Source organism: Trichosurus vulpecula, chromosome 8 (genome assembly GCF_011100635.1).
Source record: "Trichosurus vulpecula isolate mTriVul1 chromosome 8, mTriVul1.pri, whole genome shotgun sequence".
Lineage (NCBI taxonomy): Eukaryota > Metazoa > Chordata > Mammalia > Diprotodontia > Phalangeridae > Trichosurus > Trichosurus vulpecula.
The window spans coordinates 181,159,329-181,176,204 of NC_050580.1; the positions used below are offsets into that span (position 1 = coordinate 181,159,329).

At 40.9% G+C, this 16,876-nt stretch overlaps 1 protein-coding gene and 2 non-coding genes across 3 annotated transcripts; 1 reads left to right on the forward strand and 2 right to left on the reverse strand.

Moving 5' to 3' along the window:
• Window positions 1–813: 813 nt before the first annotated feature.
• On the forward strand, window positions 814–885 carry TRNAP-UGG. The gene has a single exon. It is a non-coding gene; the product is annotated as a tRNA-Pro (tRNA).
• A 3,200-nt stretch (window positions 886–4,085) lies between these two features.
• LOC118829712 (olfactory receptor 6S1) lies at window positions 4,086–8,473 on the reverse strand. Its single transcript, XM_036736618.1, has 2 exons — window positions 7,524–8,473; window positions 4,086–4,407 (listed from the first exon to the last, which is right to left on the reverse strand). The coding sequence occupies exons 1-2, from the start codon at window positions 8,471–8,473 to the stop codon at window positions 4,086–4,088; spliced, it is 1,272 nt and encodes a 423-aa protein (XP_036592513.1).
• Window positions 4,424–4,515, reverse strand: TRNAY-GUA. Its single transcript is given in 2 exon segments — window positions 4,424–4,459; window positions 4,479–4,515. It is a non-coding gene; the product is annotated as a tRNA-Tyr (tRNA).
• Window positions 8,474–16,876: the final 8,403 nt, after the last annotated feature.

Sequence of the window (16,876 nt, forward strand, 5' to 3'; positions counted from 1 at the left end):
CCAGCTATCAGAGCCTTTCCACACTTTCCGCGAGGGATGGATCTCGTACTACAACCAACCAGTTTTTCTGGCTGTCATGACTCTTTCTTTCCTCTATATGACTGTCCTGGGCTTTGACACTATCTCTACTGGCTATGCCTACATTCATGGTCTGAATGGCTCGGTGCTCAGCCAGATTGGTACTTTGGTATTAGCTACTGATGCACTTACATGGAGACAATATGTTGGCCATGAGCACTTTTTTTTTTTTTTGTTAATGTTTAATCTTTTCCTTCTACCTTTTTCATTTTTCCTACGGCATGACCATCTGATTTACTCTGCTGTAAAAAAAAAATTAAGTAAATATTTCTACATAAATTAAAAAGAAAACCCTTGGTGGTAAGCGAGGATTGAAGTAGAGGTGGTTGGGAAGAAGTGTGTAAACTTTTGCTGTCTCTGGGCTTAGTGTGGGTGCAGGTGGTTTTTGCTATCGCGCGTGCTCTGGGAAAGGCATTGTTAGATTTGAGAAGGTTGGAGGAGACGGACGAAAATGCCCGAGATCCCCTTGTGTGTGGTTCAGGAGATTAGAGTGTGCATTTGTGTCCTTTCTTGAGTGGCAGAGACGGTGAAAGGTGTGTGGTGTACAATGAAGGAGGTGTGGAAAAGTGAGGGTAAGGTGGAGGGAAGAATAACGGAAGGAGAGGAGAAAAGAAAAGGGCAATTTTAAGAAGCTTTTATCTGATGCAATGACTTCTCTAAGCAAAAATTCCTAAAGAATAATGGGGCACCTGCTTGTTAAAATACTTAAGGCGAAAAGGGGAGCAGCTCTCCCGTGGCTCGTTGGTCTAGGGGTATGATTCTCGCTTTGGGTGCGAGAGGTCCCGGGTTCAAATCCCGGACGAGCCCGTACGTTTTCCCGCTGGTTGACTTTCGATTGTGATCACCATTCTCCGGGATAGGTGTTCCATGTTGAAGACTTGCTTTTCCGAGTTGTAACTGAAACTCACAGGATGGACGTGAATAGGTACGTGTCACGCATACCTACAAATAAACACGTGGATATCTGTTGGTCCTTCTAACGTTCCCATTTCGGACTCTTCCTGATCATATTCCTCTCCCTGTACGCTGCCTGCCTGTAAGAGACAGTTCCGCTTGCCTTTTCTGCCGTTTCCTTTTCCGTGTTCTGCTTCCTTCTCTCCGGAGATCCTGAAGTTGTTGCCTGAACCCATTTACTTGAACCTTCCTTCCTTAACTCAGTCTTCTACTTGACCTTAGATAGCTCACCTGGTAAAGTAACGCATTGTCGAGTTTGAGACTTTGGGGACACTTTTAGGAAGGACAGCAATTTTTGTAAAGACTTATGAAAAAAGCCTGAGTACACTATTCACCTTAGTAGATCACAAACCTTTTGTTCCTGGAGGGAAGGAGAAGAGGGACAAGAGTGAACGAGGAGTGTTATTTGACCAGACCTGGCTGACCGGAATGAGGTCAGAAGGTTTTAAGGAGCAATGCGGTTGCCAGCATTTCTCACTGAAGCAGAAATCTAAGTCATCTTCTGTAAGTGTGGAGAAGACTGGAGTTATCCGCTAGAGTTGATGTTCTCCCTGGCTCAATCCTTCAACCCACCTTCCTGAGGCCCAACCTTCATTGCCCTCAATATCTTGGGAGCCCTCCTCTGGACCTACTCCATCCCTTCAATGTCCTTCCTAAAATTTACTGGTTAGAACCAAATGTACAAGATGTGTATTTACATATACAAATATGATGTAGTGGTGCCAGTACAGTAGGGCTACTACCACCCTAGTTCTGACCTTTCCTTCATTCAATGCTTTTGGCATCTGTGATTTTATCTATATTTATGCTCCCTGGGAAAGTGATGGAGGTTTACAAAGGCTTTGCACACTTTTACTCTTTTAATCCTCACAAAAAAACAACCTATAAAGTAAGTGTCACAGATAGTATTGTCCTCATTTTACTTATAAGAAAACTGAATGATTTATCCAACCCAATCCATTTCTTTATGTCTCCAAGTTGGGTCCTTTCCCCACTTTTTGTCGAAGTATACTTGTTGATGCACCAGATAGAAAGGTGGGGAAACTACTTCCTTACCCTGCTACAAACACTTTATGATTTGTGCAAAGCCTGGATGCACACTGGATTGTGGAGGAAGTGGAAACAAGTCTTTTCTTTCCATGTTTCTCAGCAGCTCATACGCTCCCCATCTTCTTAGACTACAGTCATACATTGACCCCTGATGTTGTAAACAGGACTAATTGTGACTTACATGGAGACCTTTGAGAGGGAGAAAGAAGCACTTGGGAAAATAAGGGAGGAGCTAGCTGGTGAGAAACAGTATTTAACCCCGAACTTTATTACCTGGGTGAGGCTCCCTAGGTGCTTTTCAAGTCTCATAAACAAAGAATTCTTTCTGATGCTGAGTGAGCTGAATCATCCTTCCTTTTTCATAAGGTTCTTGATATCCCTGGGGTTCAGAATAAACTTTGCAGGTGAGGACCTCAAAAAGCTTCAAGTCCAGAGATCAAAACTATTGACTTCAGAGGTGGTGTGACATCGACTAGAAAACACATTTCTTAAAAAACCAGGATACTTTCTTTTGTCTCTGTATTCCCAGAACCTAGTCCAGTGCTTTGCAGAATAGGTTCTTTATAAATGGTCACTGAATAAAAGGACATCTATCTTCCCGGTGTGCTTGCTCAGGCACTTGCAAACTAGAAATGGAATCCAGGTCAAAAATGGGAATTCAACTCCCTTTACCTTTAACATCTTCCCATGAAGTTCTTTTGCAGATTCTTGGCTTCCATGATCCTGTATCGCCAGTTAGATATAGCTCATGTTTCTTCATCTATTTTTTTTTTGGCAGCACAATTGGGATTAAGTGACTTGCCCAAGGTCACACAGCTAGTACATGTGTCAAGTGTTTAAGGCTGGATTTGAACTCAGGTCTTCATCTATTTAAAGTTCTGAATATGGGCTACATTATCTATGTATATACTAGCAGCCAAGGCAAAAGATGGCTCACAAGTCTCTGAGTTTCCCCACTTTTGAAGGAATTTATTGTAATTTTTGGTGGCCATTGATCCCCTTTAAGTTGCCATTATAATTATAACTTTTTCACTGGACCAGACTTTAGTTCTCTGTATCCTCATTTCTTCCCTGGAGCCAGAATCCTGTATTGGTTGGCCATAAGCACAATTTTTATATTTCTATTTTCTCAAGTCTCATTCCCATGCAAGCCAGTTCAGATGCAGTGCCCATTAGCCTACTTTGTCATGAAAAGGGATGCATCAAGACACTGGGACAGCCCCAGCTGTACTCAAGGGAGTCCAACGCCTACAATTTTTCTTCAAAGCCAGGGCCAGATTACAACTCAGAGATCTTGGTACCAAATCATGTCTTTTAATTCATTCTTCCTCTTTTCCTCCTTTCTTTCAGTTCTTCCTACTTTTCTTGCCCTTTCCTCCTTCCCTCTCCTCCTTCCTTCCATTCTTTTTTGACTTAAAAAAAAATGAATTTCTTGCAATGCAATGCAAAGTAAGTTCCTGAGGCAGTCCACAGTTTGATAAGGATGTTTGAAGGAAGGGAAAAGGTCACTGACATGGAAAGAATTTTGGTCTTCATTGCGACCAAAAATAAAACGGTGAAGCAGAGGACATGAATAAAATGTCCAGCAATAGAAAGAAAACAAACATTTATTAAGCACCATGTGGGTATATGTATGTGTCAAACATTGTGGTGAGTACTTTACAAATATTGAACCACTTGATTCTCACACCAACCCTGTAAAGTAGATGTTATTATCCCCGTTTTACAGAGAAAACTGAGATTAAGACATTTGTCCGTGATCATGGAAGATAGTAAATCATCTGAAATGGAAATGAACTCATGTGTTGCTGACTCCAGGCACAGGATTCAATTCACTGCACCACGTAACCGCCTACTTAATCATCATTATAAAATCAGCCCTGCTGCGTTCACTTTGCCACTCTAACTCCGGGAAGCCTACTTCTACGAAACTCATTTCTATGTCTTTGCTAGCACTGATCAAGGCTGATACACAATTGATTTGTATTCAATTTAATACTATTCTATTCACCAAATTTTATTGGTCCCATGCAGAAGTGATTCTCTTCCATATTCTTCTCCACAAGACGGTCAAGGAAGAGAGCATCTGGCTTCAGATTCCTTTCCAAGTTACTGGAGACAGGCGGAGCTTCTGACAAGTGTTCAAAAGTCCAGTCGGAGCGAGTGTGCATTTCATCCGACGAGACCAGAAATTCATTTGCTGTTGTTCGTAGGTTTCGAAGAGAATCAATTACATGACGGGGTGTTGTCTTGACTTGTGGGTGAATTGGATGTAAGTGACATCGCCCTCTGAAGACATTATCTGTGGTTAGGCGGTTTTTTAACCTAAAATGTGAGCATATCCTTCGAGCCGGATTCGAACCAGCGACCTAAGGATTTCTCAGGTATTATCACCTCTACAGTCCTCCGCTCTACCAACTGAGCTATCGAAGGGCGCTCTGCATAACTTTTGCGTATGTCTTATTTCAAAGGTACCACGCTAGTCTGTGCCAAAACTTTCCCTTTATTGTTTTTAATAACGAAGGCAACTATGTCATTTAGGATACTTGGTCTGGGAATGCAGCATATTTTGTATTTCCTCTGACTGTCGCCGGAATGCGTGCCACCCTGGACACTCCGAAGGTGTCTAGCTTTATTTCTTCCGGCAAACTGAAGCTCACTAGTAATTCCCGCAGCACTATCCCCTTAGTCTTTCTGACCCGCATTCTGTACTACATGAAAAAGATAGCAGAAGGGGAAAAATCACAACAGGTCAAGTTGTAAATTGATCAACAAACACTGAGAAGAGTTACTCTGGAAATTACAACTAGCTAGGTAATTATTATTACAAAGTCCTTACAGATACCGTGGGTCTGTAATCATGTATAATGATCTCCTGGTTCTGCTCCCCTCACTCAGCATCAGTTCATATAAGTCTTTCCAGGTTATAACGAAGTCTGTCTGCTCCTCATTTCTTATAGCACAATAGTATTCCATTACATTCATATACCACAATTTGTTTAGCCATACCCCAATTTATAGGCATCTCCTTGAATTTCCAATTCTTTGCCACCACAAAAAGAGCTGCTATACATATTTTTGTATATACTGATCCATTTCCCACTAGTGTGATCTCTTTGGGATACAGCCCTAGAAGTGGTATTGCTGGGTCAAAGGGTATGCACATTTTTATAGCCCTTTGGGCATAGTTCCAAATTGCTCTCCAGAACGGCTGGACCAGTTCACAACTCCACCAACAAGTTGAGTTAAGGATCTTTTTAGCCCTAACCAGTTAATTGTTTGGGTTAAATTACTGGAAATCTCAGACAAATTCCACACTATAAGGAAAACCTCAGTTATTTATCTGAGTTTTTTTTTTAACCAAAAAAAAGGGTAGGGGAGTGCTGTGCTATAGCCACCAGGAAGTAAATTTAAAATTCTTATGATGTGCAAACAAGCTATAAACAGGATAAAGGAGACATAATCAATAGAAGGAAGGCACTAGAATTAAAATGATTTGGGAAAGACTTCTTAGCTAGGACTTGAAGGATTCCAGAGAATCCAAAAGATAGAAATGAGGAGGGAAAGCATTCCAGGCCTAGGGGAGTGATTTGTCCAGGGAACAGAAAGGAGGTTAGTGCTACTGGATCAAAGATATATAGGGAAGAGGTGCAAGAAGACTGGAAGAGCAGAGGAGAGATAGGTTATGGAGGGTTTAGAACACCAAACAGAGACTTTTGTATTTGATCCTGGAGGTGCTAGGGAGCCACTGTAGTTTATTGAATAGGGAGGAGGATGACATGGTAGGATCTGCAAGTAAGGAAAATCACTTTGGGTGGACTGGACTATGGAGAGATATGTGGCAGGCAGATCAACCAGCAAGTGATTAAATAGTCCAAATGTGAGGTGATGAGGTCCACTAGAGTGGTAACAGTATCAGAGGTCACAAGGGGCCATAATTCAGAGATGCTACAAAGGTAAAATCAACAGGCCTTGGCAACATATTGGATAAAGAGGTTGAGAGATAGTGAGGAGTGTAGGATGACACCGAGTTTGTGAGTCTGAGGGACTAGGAGGATGGTGGTGCTCTGGACAATAACAGAAAATTTTGGAAAGGGGTGGGGATTGGCAGGGGAGGGGGAGGGAAGATAATGGGTTCAGTTTTGGTCATGTTGAGTTAAAGATTTCCACTGGACTTCCAGTCTGATTTGTCAGATAAGCAGTTAGAAATTCAAGACTGTTTCTATCAGCCAATTTCCCAGTGGTGTTAAAGCTTTTCCACGTGCCTATTTTTTTGGATCATTTTGAAATCAGTTTACTCACTATATTCTTGAATTTAATTGTCCTTTATCTGGAAAATCTCTGTACATTTATTTCTTCATCACTATCTGATATTAGTTTCTCACTGATAAACATCACCCCATTTGTTATCTTTCTCTCATATGAGCTTCTGAGTCCATTACAAGGCATGAGCTCATCTGCTTCTTGGCATCCGATGATGCCGAGGTAGGTAGTTGCAAAATTATAGAACACAGCTTTTAGAAGGAACCACAGAAGCTACTATTAATTATCACATTCAATTGGCCAGTAAATACTCTACATATTTACAGTTGTCAAAAAAAATTGTGAGTATTCATCAGAATAAGTCCATGCCCACCCTAACTTCAATAAAAGTAAATATGGATTTAAGAAAAGACAGGAAGGGAAAGTGGTATAATTAAAGGAAAGATATCCCAGTTGCAAGAAATAAAATAATCTTCCACCAAACTTTTACCTGAGGCTAGATGAAGATGAAATATGGGAAGTAGAAGAGTCTGATCAAAAGCTATTCCTCTTAAACTCTTCGGGGTCTTAACCTTCCATGACTATTGGCATTTCTCTAGCATTGGAAACCAGTCCCTTGGTTCAATTTTCTTTACTTCTTTTCCATCTGATGGTCAATATTTAGGTGTAGCAAGCAGATTTAAAAAGGCCCGGGCACAGTCTATGCAGACTTGAGCTATTGGCACTTCTTCCTATGCTCTTTAGGTAAATGATCTTGCAATCCTTCATATCTTTGGCAAACTTACAGATTTTATGGAAGTTTATTTAATCAGAAAGAGTCCCCAAAGGCTGTTAGAAAATTCAGTTGATATTTGTAATTGGTAATGACAACGATTACTTGTTTTGGCTTGTGAATCCTTCCTTGAGAAAAAGGAATAAGGACTAAGTGATCTTTGGAAGTCTTTACTAGTTCTAGAATTCTGCAATTTGCTGTTGCAGAAGATGTTAGTAGAATTAAAATGGTAGTGAGAAAGATTTTCCCAAGATTGAAGGCCTGTCAGATATGGAGACAAGACTGACTCTCAGGCAGTACCAAAACTATAGGCAGAATGCCTAGGTAAATTAGATCTACTCTTTCCTCTGACTCTTCCCCTTTCATTTTATTCTTTTTCCCACTCTAGCTCTAATATCAGAGATACCCAGAACAAGTTGCTAACCCCTTCTTAAGTATATCCCTTAAAGCTACCTTCACTCGTTCATTTCGAAGGGTGTAAATGACAGGGTTCATTAGTGGTGTCACAAAAGTAGTTACTACTGTCACTGCCCAGTTTGTGCCAACAGAACCACTTTGTGATGGTCGGACATAGAGGAAGATGGCACTTCCATAGAAGAGCGTAACCACCATCAAGTGGGAGGTACAGGTGGAGAAGGCCTTCTGTCGGCCTGAAGCTGAGGGTATTCGAAGGACAGCCAAAACAATGTGACCATAGGAAGTAGCAGTAAGCAGAAGGGAGACCATGATGACTACTGAGGCCAGAGCAAAATCAACCTCTTCCAGTTGTTTGGTGTTGGTGCATGCCAGGCGAAGCAAGGGGCCACTATCACAAAAGAAGTGTTGGATCACCACATCCTGGCCACAAAAAGGAAGCAAGGCCACAACCACTGTAGGACCAAGCACAGGGAGAAGGCCTCCTGCCCAGCAGACCAGAGCTAATCGTAAGCATATGGCCCCACGCATCAGTATAGGATATCTCAAGGGATGACAGACAGCCAGGTAACGATCCACAGACATGATAGCCAGTAGCAGGAACTCAGAAGCTCCAAGGCAGAAGTAAAAATAGAATTGAGCAATGCAAGCAGTAAAAGAGATGGTGTGCTGGCCTGAAAACAAGTTAGTCAGCATCTTAGGAATAATCACAGAAGTGATCAGGATCTCCAAGCATGACAGGTTCCCCAGGAAAAAGTACATAGGAGTCTGCAAGCGGGGATCAGCTCCCACCACACTTATAATCACCATGTTACCCATTAGGGTAAGCAGGTACACTAGTAGGAATATTGAACACAGCTCAGTTTGCATGCTATGAAGAGTGGGGAAGCCTGCCAGGATGAACTCAGTCACACCATTGCTCTGATTCCTGCCCATAGCCATCGGTTTTCTCATCTATTGAATGATGGAGAGATAGTCATGGTGAAAGAATACACATTTAGGTACTTACCTGCCTCTATCCCCTTCTCTTTCTTTCCTCATTGAGAGATTATACCACAGCTGGATGGAGCTAGGGTCATTGGCGTTACCTTACTCTAAGTGAGTACCTGAAAAGGCCTGAGACTAAAAGGGCCAGGGCCTCCCATTGCATCCTGGGTCATCTCCAGTCATCCTGATGAATATCTGGCCACTAGACCCAGATGGCTCTAGAGGAGAAAGTGAGGCTGGTGACCTTGTACAGCCCTCGTTCACTCAAATCAAAGTCAACTGCAAGTCATGTCATCATTTCCCTGATGCCATGGTCCTCTTCGAAAACAAAAGACAAGCACAACAACAACCTGGGATATCTTTAATGATATCTTTAGGTATAGAAACCTAAGCCTTCAAAATGAATAGCCTCCTTCCTTCACTTCTACCCTTCTCAGGCTGTGAAGTTATATCATCCTTTCATTGATGCAAACTCATTGAGAAAGTTCATGTACATAATCCAGTCAAGGCAGGGAACAGGAGAATCCAAAAACAGTTTTCTGGGGCATTATATGATCCTGTTCAGCCCAAGCCAGAAACTGTGTAATCCCATTGCCCAGGCAGGAGTGACTTAATTTTTCTACCTCCTAGTCTACACTGGTTTACTATTAAAGGCAAAACCAAAAACTGCTTGTCTGTCCCTTTGCTTAGAATGAGTGTCCACACTAAATCTCAGAACCGGAAAGGACTTCACAGACTACCCAGCTTAACCTATATTTGACTGAGAATCCTATCTAGATACAATAGCCTCAAGAAACATCTATCTAATCTTCATTTAAGGGCTTCCATAAAAGGCAGCCCCCTACTTCCCAAGGTAAAAACTACTTTGGAGCACCTCTTTTTAAATTTATTCATTTATTCACATTTCAATTTTTTTATTTATTTTTGTTTTCAACATTCACTTCCCCAAGATTTTGAGTTCCACATTTTCTCCTCATCCCTCCCCTCCCCCCACCCCATGACAGCCTGCATTATGATTACCCCTTCCCTAAATCTGCCCTCCCTTCTATCACCGCCCCCCCCCCATCCCCTTCCCCTTGAGTGCCTCTTTTCTAGAAGCAACTAGGTATATATACAGCACTGAGCCTGGAGTCAGGAAGACCTGGGTTCAAATCCAGACTCAGACACTTAATAGCTGTGTGACTCTGGGTAAGTCACTTAACCTCTGTTTAGCTCAGTTTTCTCAGCTGTAAAATAAGAAACAATAATAGTACCTACCTCCCAGGATTGTTGTGAGGATCAAATGAGGTAACAGTTATCACAGTGTATTTAATGAATGCCTATTTTCTTCCTTCCTTTTAGATACCTGTAATTGTGTAGGAAGGGGATTTTTGCACATAGACTCTATATTTGTCTCTACCACTTCTTCCTATTGTTCCAAGTAATGCCCTCTGGTGCTAAATAGAGCAAATTTATTCTCTTTTCCACATGACAACTGTTCCAATACTTGATGACCACCATGATGACCCAAAGTCTTTTCTTCTCCACAATAAGTAATTTCAGTTGATCCTTGTTTGACATGGCCTCTAATCCCTTCAACATCCTGACCATGCCCTAGCTTGTCATTATTTTTCCTAAATGCCTTACTCCAGATGTGGCCTGACTAGGGCAGAAGAGAATGGGACCAGTCAGTCAGTCAATAAACATTTGTTAAGCATCCACAATGTGCCAGGTACTCTTCTAAGTACTGGATCAGGACCTCCCTCATTCTGCATGCTTTGCTTTCTAATGCAACTCAAGAGGGCTTTAATAATATTTGCCTGACATGTCACATCATTCCTCATATTGAGACCACCAAGCCTCCTAAAGTTTTTTAAAAAATTCATACTAATGAAAGTGCTTTCCCCTATTTTGTACTATGAAATTGATTTTTTAAAACTCAAGTGTGGACTTTATGGCTATCTTTATTATTTTACCTTATTAGATTTGACTTACTCTTTTAGCCTGTCAAAATCCTTTTGTATTCTGATTTTGTCATCCAATGTCTTAATTTTGTGCCATCTGCAACTTCACCAAGTACAGCATTTATGCCTTTATCAGTCAGTCAATAAACATTTATTAAATGTCTGCTATGTGCTCAGTGCTAGGGATTCAAAGAAGGGAAGAAGACAGACCTGCTCTCAAGAAGCTCATAGTCTAATGGAAGATTCAACATGTAAACAATTAGGTATAAAACTCTCTCTCTGTCTCTCTGTCTCTCTGTCTCCTTGTCTCTCTGTCTGTCTGTCTGTCTGTCTCTCTCTCTCTCTCTCTCTTTCTCTCTCCCCCTCCTTCCCTCCTTTCATTTCCCTCCCCACCCCCCATCTGTCTGGTCTGTCTTTCTCTGTGTTCTCTCTTTCTGCATGCTCTCTGTCTCTGTCTGTCTATCTGTCTGAATTTGGAGTTAAAAGACACATGTACAAAGTATCTGAGCCAGCATTTGAACCAAAGATTTAAACCCAGGTCTTCTGACTGCTAGTTCATTATTCTGTGCATTAGATCACAAAATTGATAAATGTCTTACAGGGAAATGAGAAGGCAGATGTAAACATCATGTGATCCAGCTGGAAGGGATCTTAGATGCCTATCTCCTCCTCCATTTTTAGAGATAAGGTGGAAGCTACAGGTTGTTGGAAATAACACCGGATTTGGAAAGAGAGGATTTGAGTTAAAATCTCAGCCCTGCTACACATGTAATCATTTATGTTTCAAATTATATGTATAAGTTTGGGCCAATCATACAATCTTTCTGGGTCTCAGTTTCCTCTTCTGCTCATTTAGAACATTGGACTCAATATTTCTAAGGACTAATTCTATATCTATCATTTTTTGATATTATGAATCTGAAATCTGGAGAGCATATGTGCATTGCCCAAGGTCACATAGGTGGTAGGTAGCAGAGCCTGATTGGAATCTGGACCTTCTCATGTAATAAATGAACATATCAGGTGAATGGTTAGGGGTGAGGAGTCACTGGAAGCCACACTTTAAAAACTCCTCTACTAGAGATCCTGCTGGAATGAATTTCAGACATGTCACACATTCTCAATTTCTTCATTTGTAAAATGAGGTGGACCATGACCTTCATCGTTTTTTCTGGCTCTGAACATACCTAAGGTCTTGTGCTTCAGTGAAGTAACTCCCATCTTTCCTCATTTTCCATGTGTTAAAAGGTGGTTCTCATTCATTTCTGAGTCATTTACAAAGACAAGGAGTGACCAGGTCATATCCTTTAAAACAGAGGAGAAGTCATGTGATTTGCCTAGGGAATGTATGACTTCCAATTCCAAAGCACCTTTAACTGAAACCAGGTTAAACTCCTGGTCATTTACTAAGTCAGAAGTAAGTCCTCTAAGCTCTGGGACCCAATAATAATAATTTTTACTGATATAGTATTTTGTAATAAGCCAGTGAGGCAGATAGTTCAGATACTATTTCACTGTTACAGCTGAAGAAGCCTGTTGGGAAAAGTTAAGTGACTTTTGCATAATTATTAAATGCCCAAATTAGTATTTAAATGAAAACTTCTTGTGGTTAGGTCCACTCTATCTAGTCTAACATCCTCTGTCATTTCAAATAGAGTTCAAATTTTTGCGATTTGGGTAGCTCCAGTTCCAAGTATGATATTCCCTAAGAAAGTTTTGCCATGGATTTAAGTTTTTAATCTTCCTACTATTGGAATAACAGTATTCTTATCCATATACTGAGTGACCTCTGAAATCCTCTTTCCCTTATTTGCCCTAGTGTTTCCTTAAGCAAAACCCTAGTTAGCGTTTATCACAAAAAAACCAATTATTTGCTTACATGGCATTTCTGGGTTCTAAGTGATTATAATTAGAGAAGTCTGCCAGAGCAGGGCGAATTGTCACCTCTTATTTGATTTTTAAAAAAAAAAAAGACTCTGAGGGTCCACCATCTCCAAGAGATAAGGGTTTTTGCAACACTGGCCTGCATCCAAAATTTGCTGGAATTGCTGTAGAGCTAGCCTATCCTTGTCTACGACAGGAGATGAATGTCAAGTCCAGTGTTCCCAGGGTAGCATTCACTTTGAGTGTCTAGATGAAGGAAGGGGAAATTTCCTTTACTTCCTGCCAAAAGCTTTCTAGAATTCTCAGAAGAGTGGTCACTTTGGTGGAGATGGAGCTAGGAATTTTTTATCCCTTCTGGTGGTCACTGGTCACTCTTTGATCTTGTATCATTTCCTTAACCAGTCTTACCCTCATGGTATGCTTAATGGTTCAGGTAATGATAGCAAGCCTATGCCTACCTTGGAGCACCTCCATATGGGAAAAGCAACTATGAAAAAGCAGGGGATAATGTGAGTGGGAATAACTACCATTCTCCTCTTGTGCTTTCCTCCCTGGGTGTGGCCCAAAGACACTGCTCTTCTGCCTTGTAAACAGAACATTCTGATCCTGAGTGAGCTGAATCAGACCTGCTCTTTCTAGTAGCTAGGAAATCCACAAACTAGACAGCATCAGAGGATCAAGGAACTTATATCTAGAGTTGGAAGGAATCTTAGAGTGAAACTGTCTAAACCTCTTATTTTACAGATGAGGAAACTGAGGCTTAGAGAGATTAAATTTCTTGCTCAAGGTCACACATCTCCCTCCTTTGAGGGTTTCTAGTAATCTCTATCATAGTGTCGCAGATTCTGTTCTGGGGGCTTAGGGTGGAGTAAGACAACCAGTTGGTTTAAATTGCCATTGAAATCAGAATGTGATTCAGGCACAGGGATCCCTGAATTATCTTCATCTGACAGAGGTTTTACTGGAATGGAAGAGTAATTTCTCAAGGCTTAACAGATCTCAGGTCTCTATTACTGAAAGGACTCAGGGAATAATGATAATTAAAAAATACATCTCCGCACTTACTCACAGTTTCTTTAAAAGTGTTTCTGCTTGGAAAATGTTCCCTTTAGGACCAATGCTTTTGCTCTCAATGATTGATTTTCTGTAGAACACGCACTGGCTTTGGGACATTCTTTGAGCTTCAATTCCGTTCTCTCTGGCTCCAAGCATTGTCCTGTGTTCAAGAAGGGAGGAAAGTGAGGGAGATCTTTGTTTCTGAACAGTTCTCTTTAATGAGAGAATCCTCAATGCACAATATTAGTAGCAGTCACTACTGGAGATGCTTCACACACTGAGAACCGGGCCAAGAACAGGATCCCAGAGAACAGCAGCTCTCTGGGAAGGTTCTCCCCAGTGAATGAGGGGCTGAGACGAAGAACGAGAGGAAATAGCTTCTGGAAGACTTAAGGGGAATTCGTGCTTCAATGGAAGTTCCCCATTTGCTGTTCTCACAAAATCTGAAAAGAGCATTGAACACCCAACAATGTGTTGCCCCTTTAGCATCTGTCATATTTAGCAACTCACTTGGGCCCAAAGAAGCTTCACACAATCGTATTGGTGGTAAAGGAGACTACCTACCTATTCTCATCTTGAATACTCCTTTCTCTATGGCATTCTTGAAGCTGGGATGTCTCCTACACAGCAACCAACAAAAATTCAATGTCTTTTCTCTGAGAATAACATGTAATATTTGGAGATTGGGGTAAATGACAGAAGTGGGGATAGAAATATTATAAAGGCTAAAGATTCCTTATAGGGACACTAGTCATGAGGAACCTCATTTCTCATGTAATAAATTAACTTGGCATGTGAATGTTTGGTCATGGGAAGTGACTGGGCATCACACTTTGAGAACTGATGCATTAGAAATTCATCTTGCATTAAAGCCAACAAAATCCTATCCCTCCATAAACACATTCAATTACAGATTAAAGAAGATCCATAAGGGCAGCTAGTGGCACAGTGAGTAGAGCACTGGCCCTGGAGTTGGGAGGACCTGAGTTCAAATTCAACCTCAGACACTTGACACATGTACTAGCTGTGTGACCTTGGGCAAGTCACTTAACCCCAATTGCCTTGCCAGAAAAAAAAAGATCCATAAATGTATAGAGGTCCCCTGTTGGATGGAATCCTTGTGAAAAGAAAGACATCTCTCATTCTACTGCCTCTTTGCCTTGAAGAATGCTACTTTAACCTAATCCAGAGAACAACTATGTTTGAAAAACCAGAAAAGGAAATGGGGATCATTGTTAGTGCTGATCTCTGGAAGGGAAAGGTTATAGTTACCAAGACAAGAGGAGAGAAAGGAGAACTCTTCTAATATTTGAGAAATAATGGAGAAAATCTAATTCATAAGAATGATTTTTGTCTTTCATCTGAACACAGTTTCTGAGTCAATGAAGGCATAGATAAAATAAAAGTCACATAATTTAAATAATGCAAAGGTCATTTGGGCCAATTGCCAATCATTTGGACACTAGAATGTTATTTATATCTCTAAGCCAAGTGGAACATACGAGTTTTTCCATGAAAACAATCAGATCAGAATATGACTCTCAGCAATCAAATAATCTATTGAATTATAGGAATTTGAGATTTTATGACTATTTCTACTTACAACAAAGAATGATATAAGAAAAACCACTGTAATTCTAAATCTCAATTTTCCCATAATTTCACTCTCAGAGGTCTGTTATAGGGAGAACTTGCATCTAAAAAAGTAATTACCTTATTTGTAAATAGAAATAAATAGTACAAAGTATCTAATAGGCAGGTGCAGGAGTTTTGTGCCAATAGGATTTCAAAAGTAGTTCTAACATACATACAAATACAGAGGAAAGTTACTCTCCATCTCTCCTCCAATGTCACCAAATTTGGTAAGCTGTCAAATACCTCAGGCCAGGTAGCAATTGTTTTCTACTTGGTCGTTACATAATTTATCTCTAGCCTGATGCTAACAGATGAGCCTGCCAGTGACAGGGATTCGAGCATACTGAAGCCTCTCAGTTGTATGCTCCTTCCTCTCCCCTCTGGCTAATCCAAGCAGCACTATGAAAGTCAAATGTGTTCCACTCCTCTAAGAATTTGAACAGACTTCAGTGAATCTTCAGATCTCTGGTGAATGTCTTCTTTGTTCTCTCTTAAGTAGCTGGAACAGGGGTATAATCCAATGAGATGATGTCCCTATATACTCCACAGTGTAGTTATAGTCCTGGACCGCAAGGTACTCCTTTCATGAAGAAGTATCTAAATTCCAAGAAATATGTCTTATTCAGATGGCAAAGTTTATGAATTTCCCCCTGGAAATGATAACATCTAATTCCATGGAGTTTAACCAATCAGCCACTAGAGAATGTCAAGTAACATGTGGGGCTACTCAGAGCTACCACAGAGAAAGTCTAGATTCTAATGAGCTGCAAAATCCATCAGGAATCCAGGTGCCTGAGAATAGCCTGATTTCTGAGTCTCAAAAAAGAGGAACAAAATGCAGAAGAGAAAAACACAAATCCCCATGAGGTCAGAGACCAGGACCTAGAGACCAAACATTCTAATTACACTGTTGTTTCTTAGACTAGAGACTCAACAAAAGATGAATTAGCATGGAAGTACATCATAATGAGGATTATAATAAGACACTTTTAAAAGCACCTACAGTATGCAAAGTATTGTGATAAACGTTGCGGTAAATGCAAACGCCTCAATCCCCATGGAACTCACAGTTTAGTAAGGAGATTTGACACATATACAATCACTATAAATGTCACTGGGGTTTCACCTCATAGAGTATGTGTGAGAGTGGGAAAGGTAGGGGCCATCTCAGGAAGAGGACACAGGACTATGTCTGACAACTTCCAGAGAGATATGTAGAGCTCAGCACTGAATAGCTTATGATTTGACATGAAGAAGCAATTCCCTTAACGACTCCTGAGCAGGAAGAGCTGCTGACTCAACAGATATTTAAAGGGGAGGGACCTAAACTCTGACTCTGTGTCTGCCCACTAGAGTAGGTGTCTCTGAGCATCCCCCTAGAGAGGTAAGGGTGGAGTCAGTGCTATTCCATCACCACCATAGAAATGGAAGACTTCAAACACTTGGCAGCTAAAGCATATGTATAGTCTTGGACAAGTCTGAGCATGGGACTTGGGACTCAAGTTGCTGTTGGTGTTTTATTTCTTGCTTGATTATGGGTAACTAAACAGTGATTACCTACATGGATGTGTCCAGACTTGGAGGCGAGCTCATGAATTGGAGAGGTCCAGGGATCTTGACCTCTTTATGACTGGCTGTAGGAAAAGTTTTTGCATTGGAGAAAATGGCCACCAACAGAGAGAAGAAATTCAGTCTCCGGCTGGGATGTCTATAAGACATGGATCTGGCAGGAATTGTTTGGATATTTTGGAGACTAGGTCAAATGTAAAACTCCTAGTCCCACAAGCTGCTTCCATGTTCTATGGTGTAATTAACGTTATGGGAGAGTATATCTGTAGAT

Coding starts and splice junctions, on each gene's coding strand:
- LOC118829712 (XM_036736618.1), bottom strand. CDS start 8,473: ATGGCTATGGGCAGGAATCAGAGCAATGGTGTGACTGAGTTCATCCTG. Junction 4,408..7,523: donor GGGTTAGCAACTTGTTCTGG/GTATCTCTGATA, acceptor CTCACATTTTAG/GTTAAAAAACCGCCTAACCA.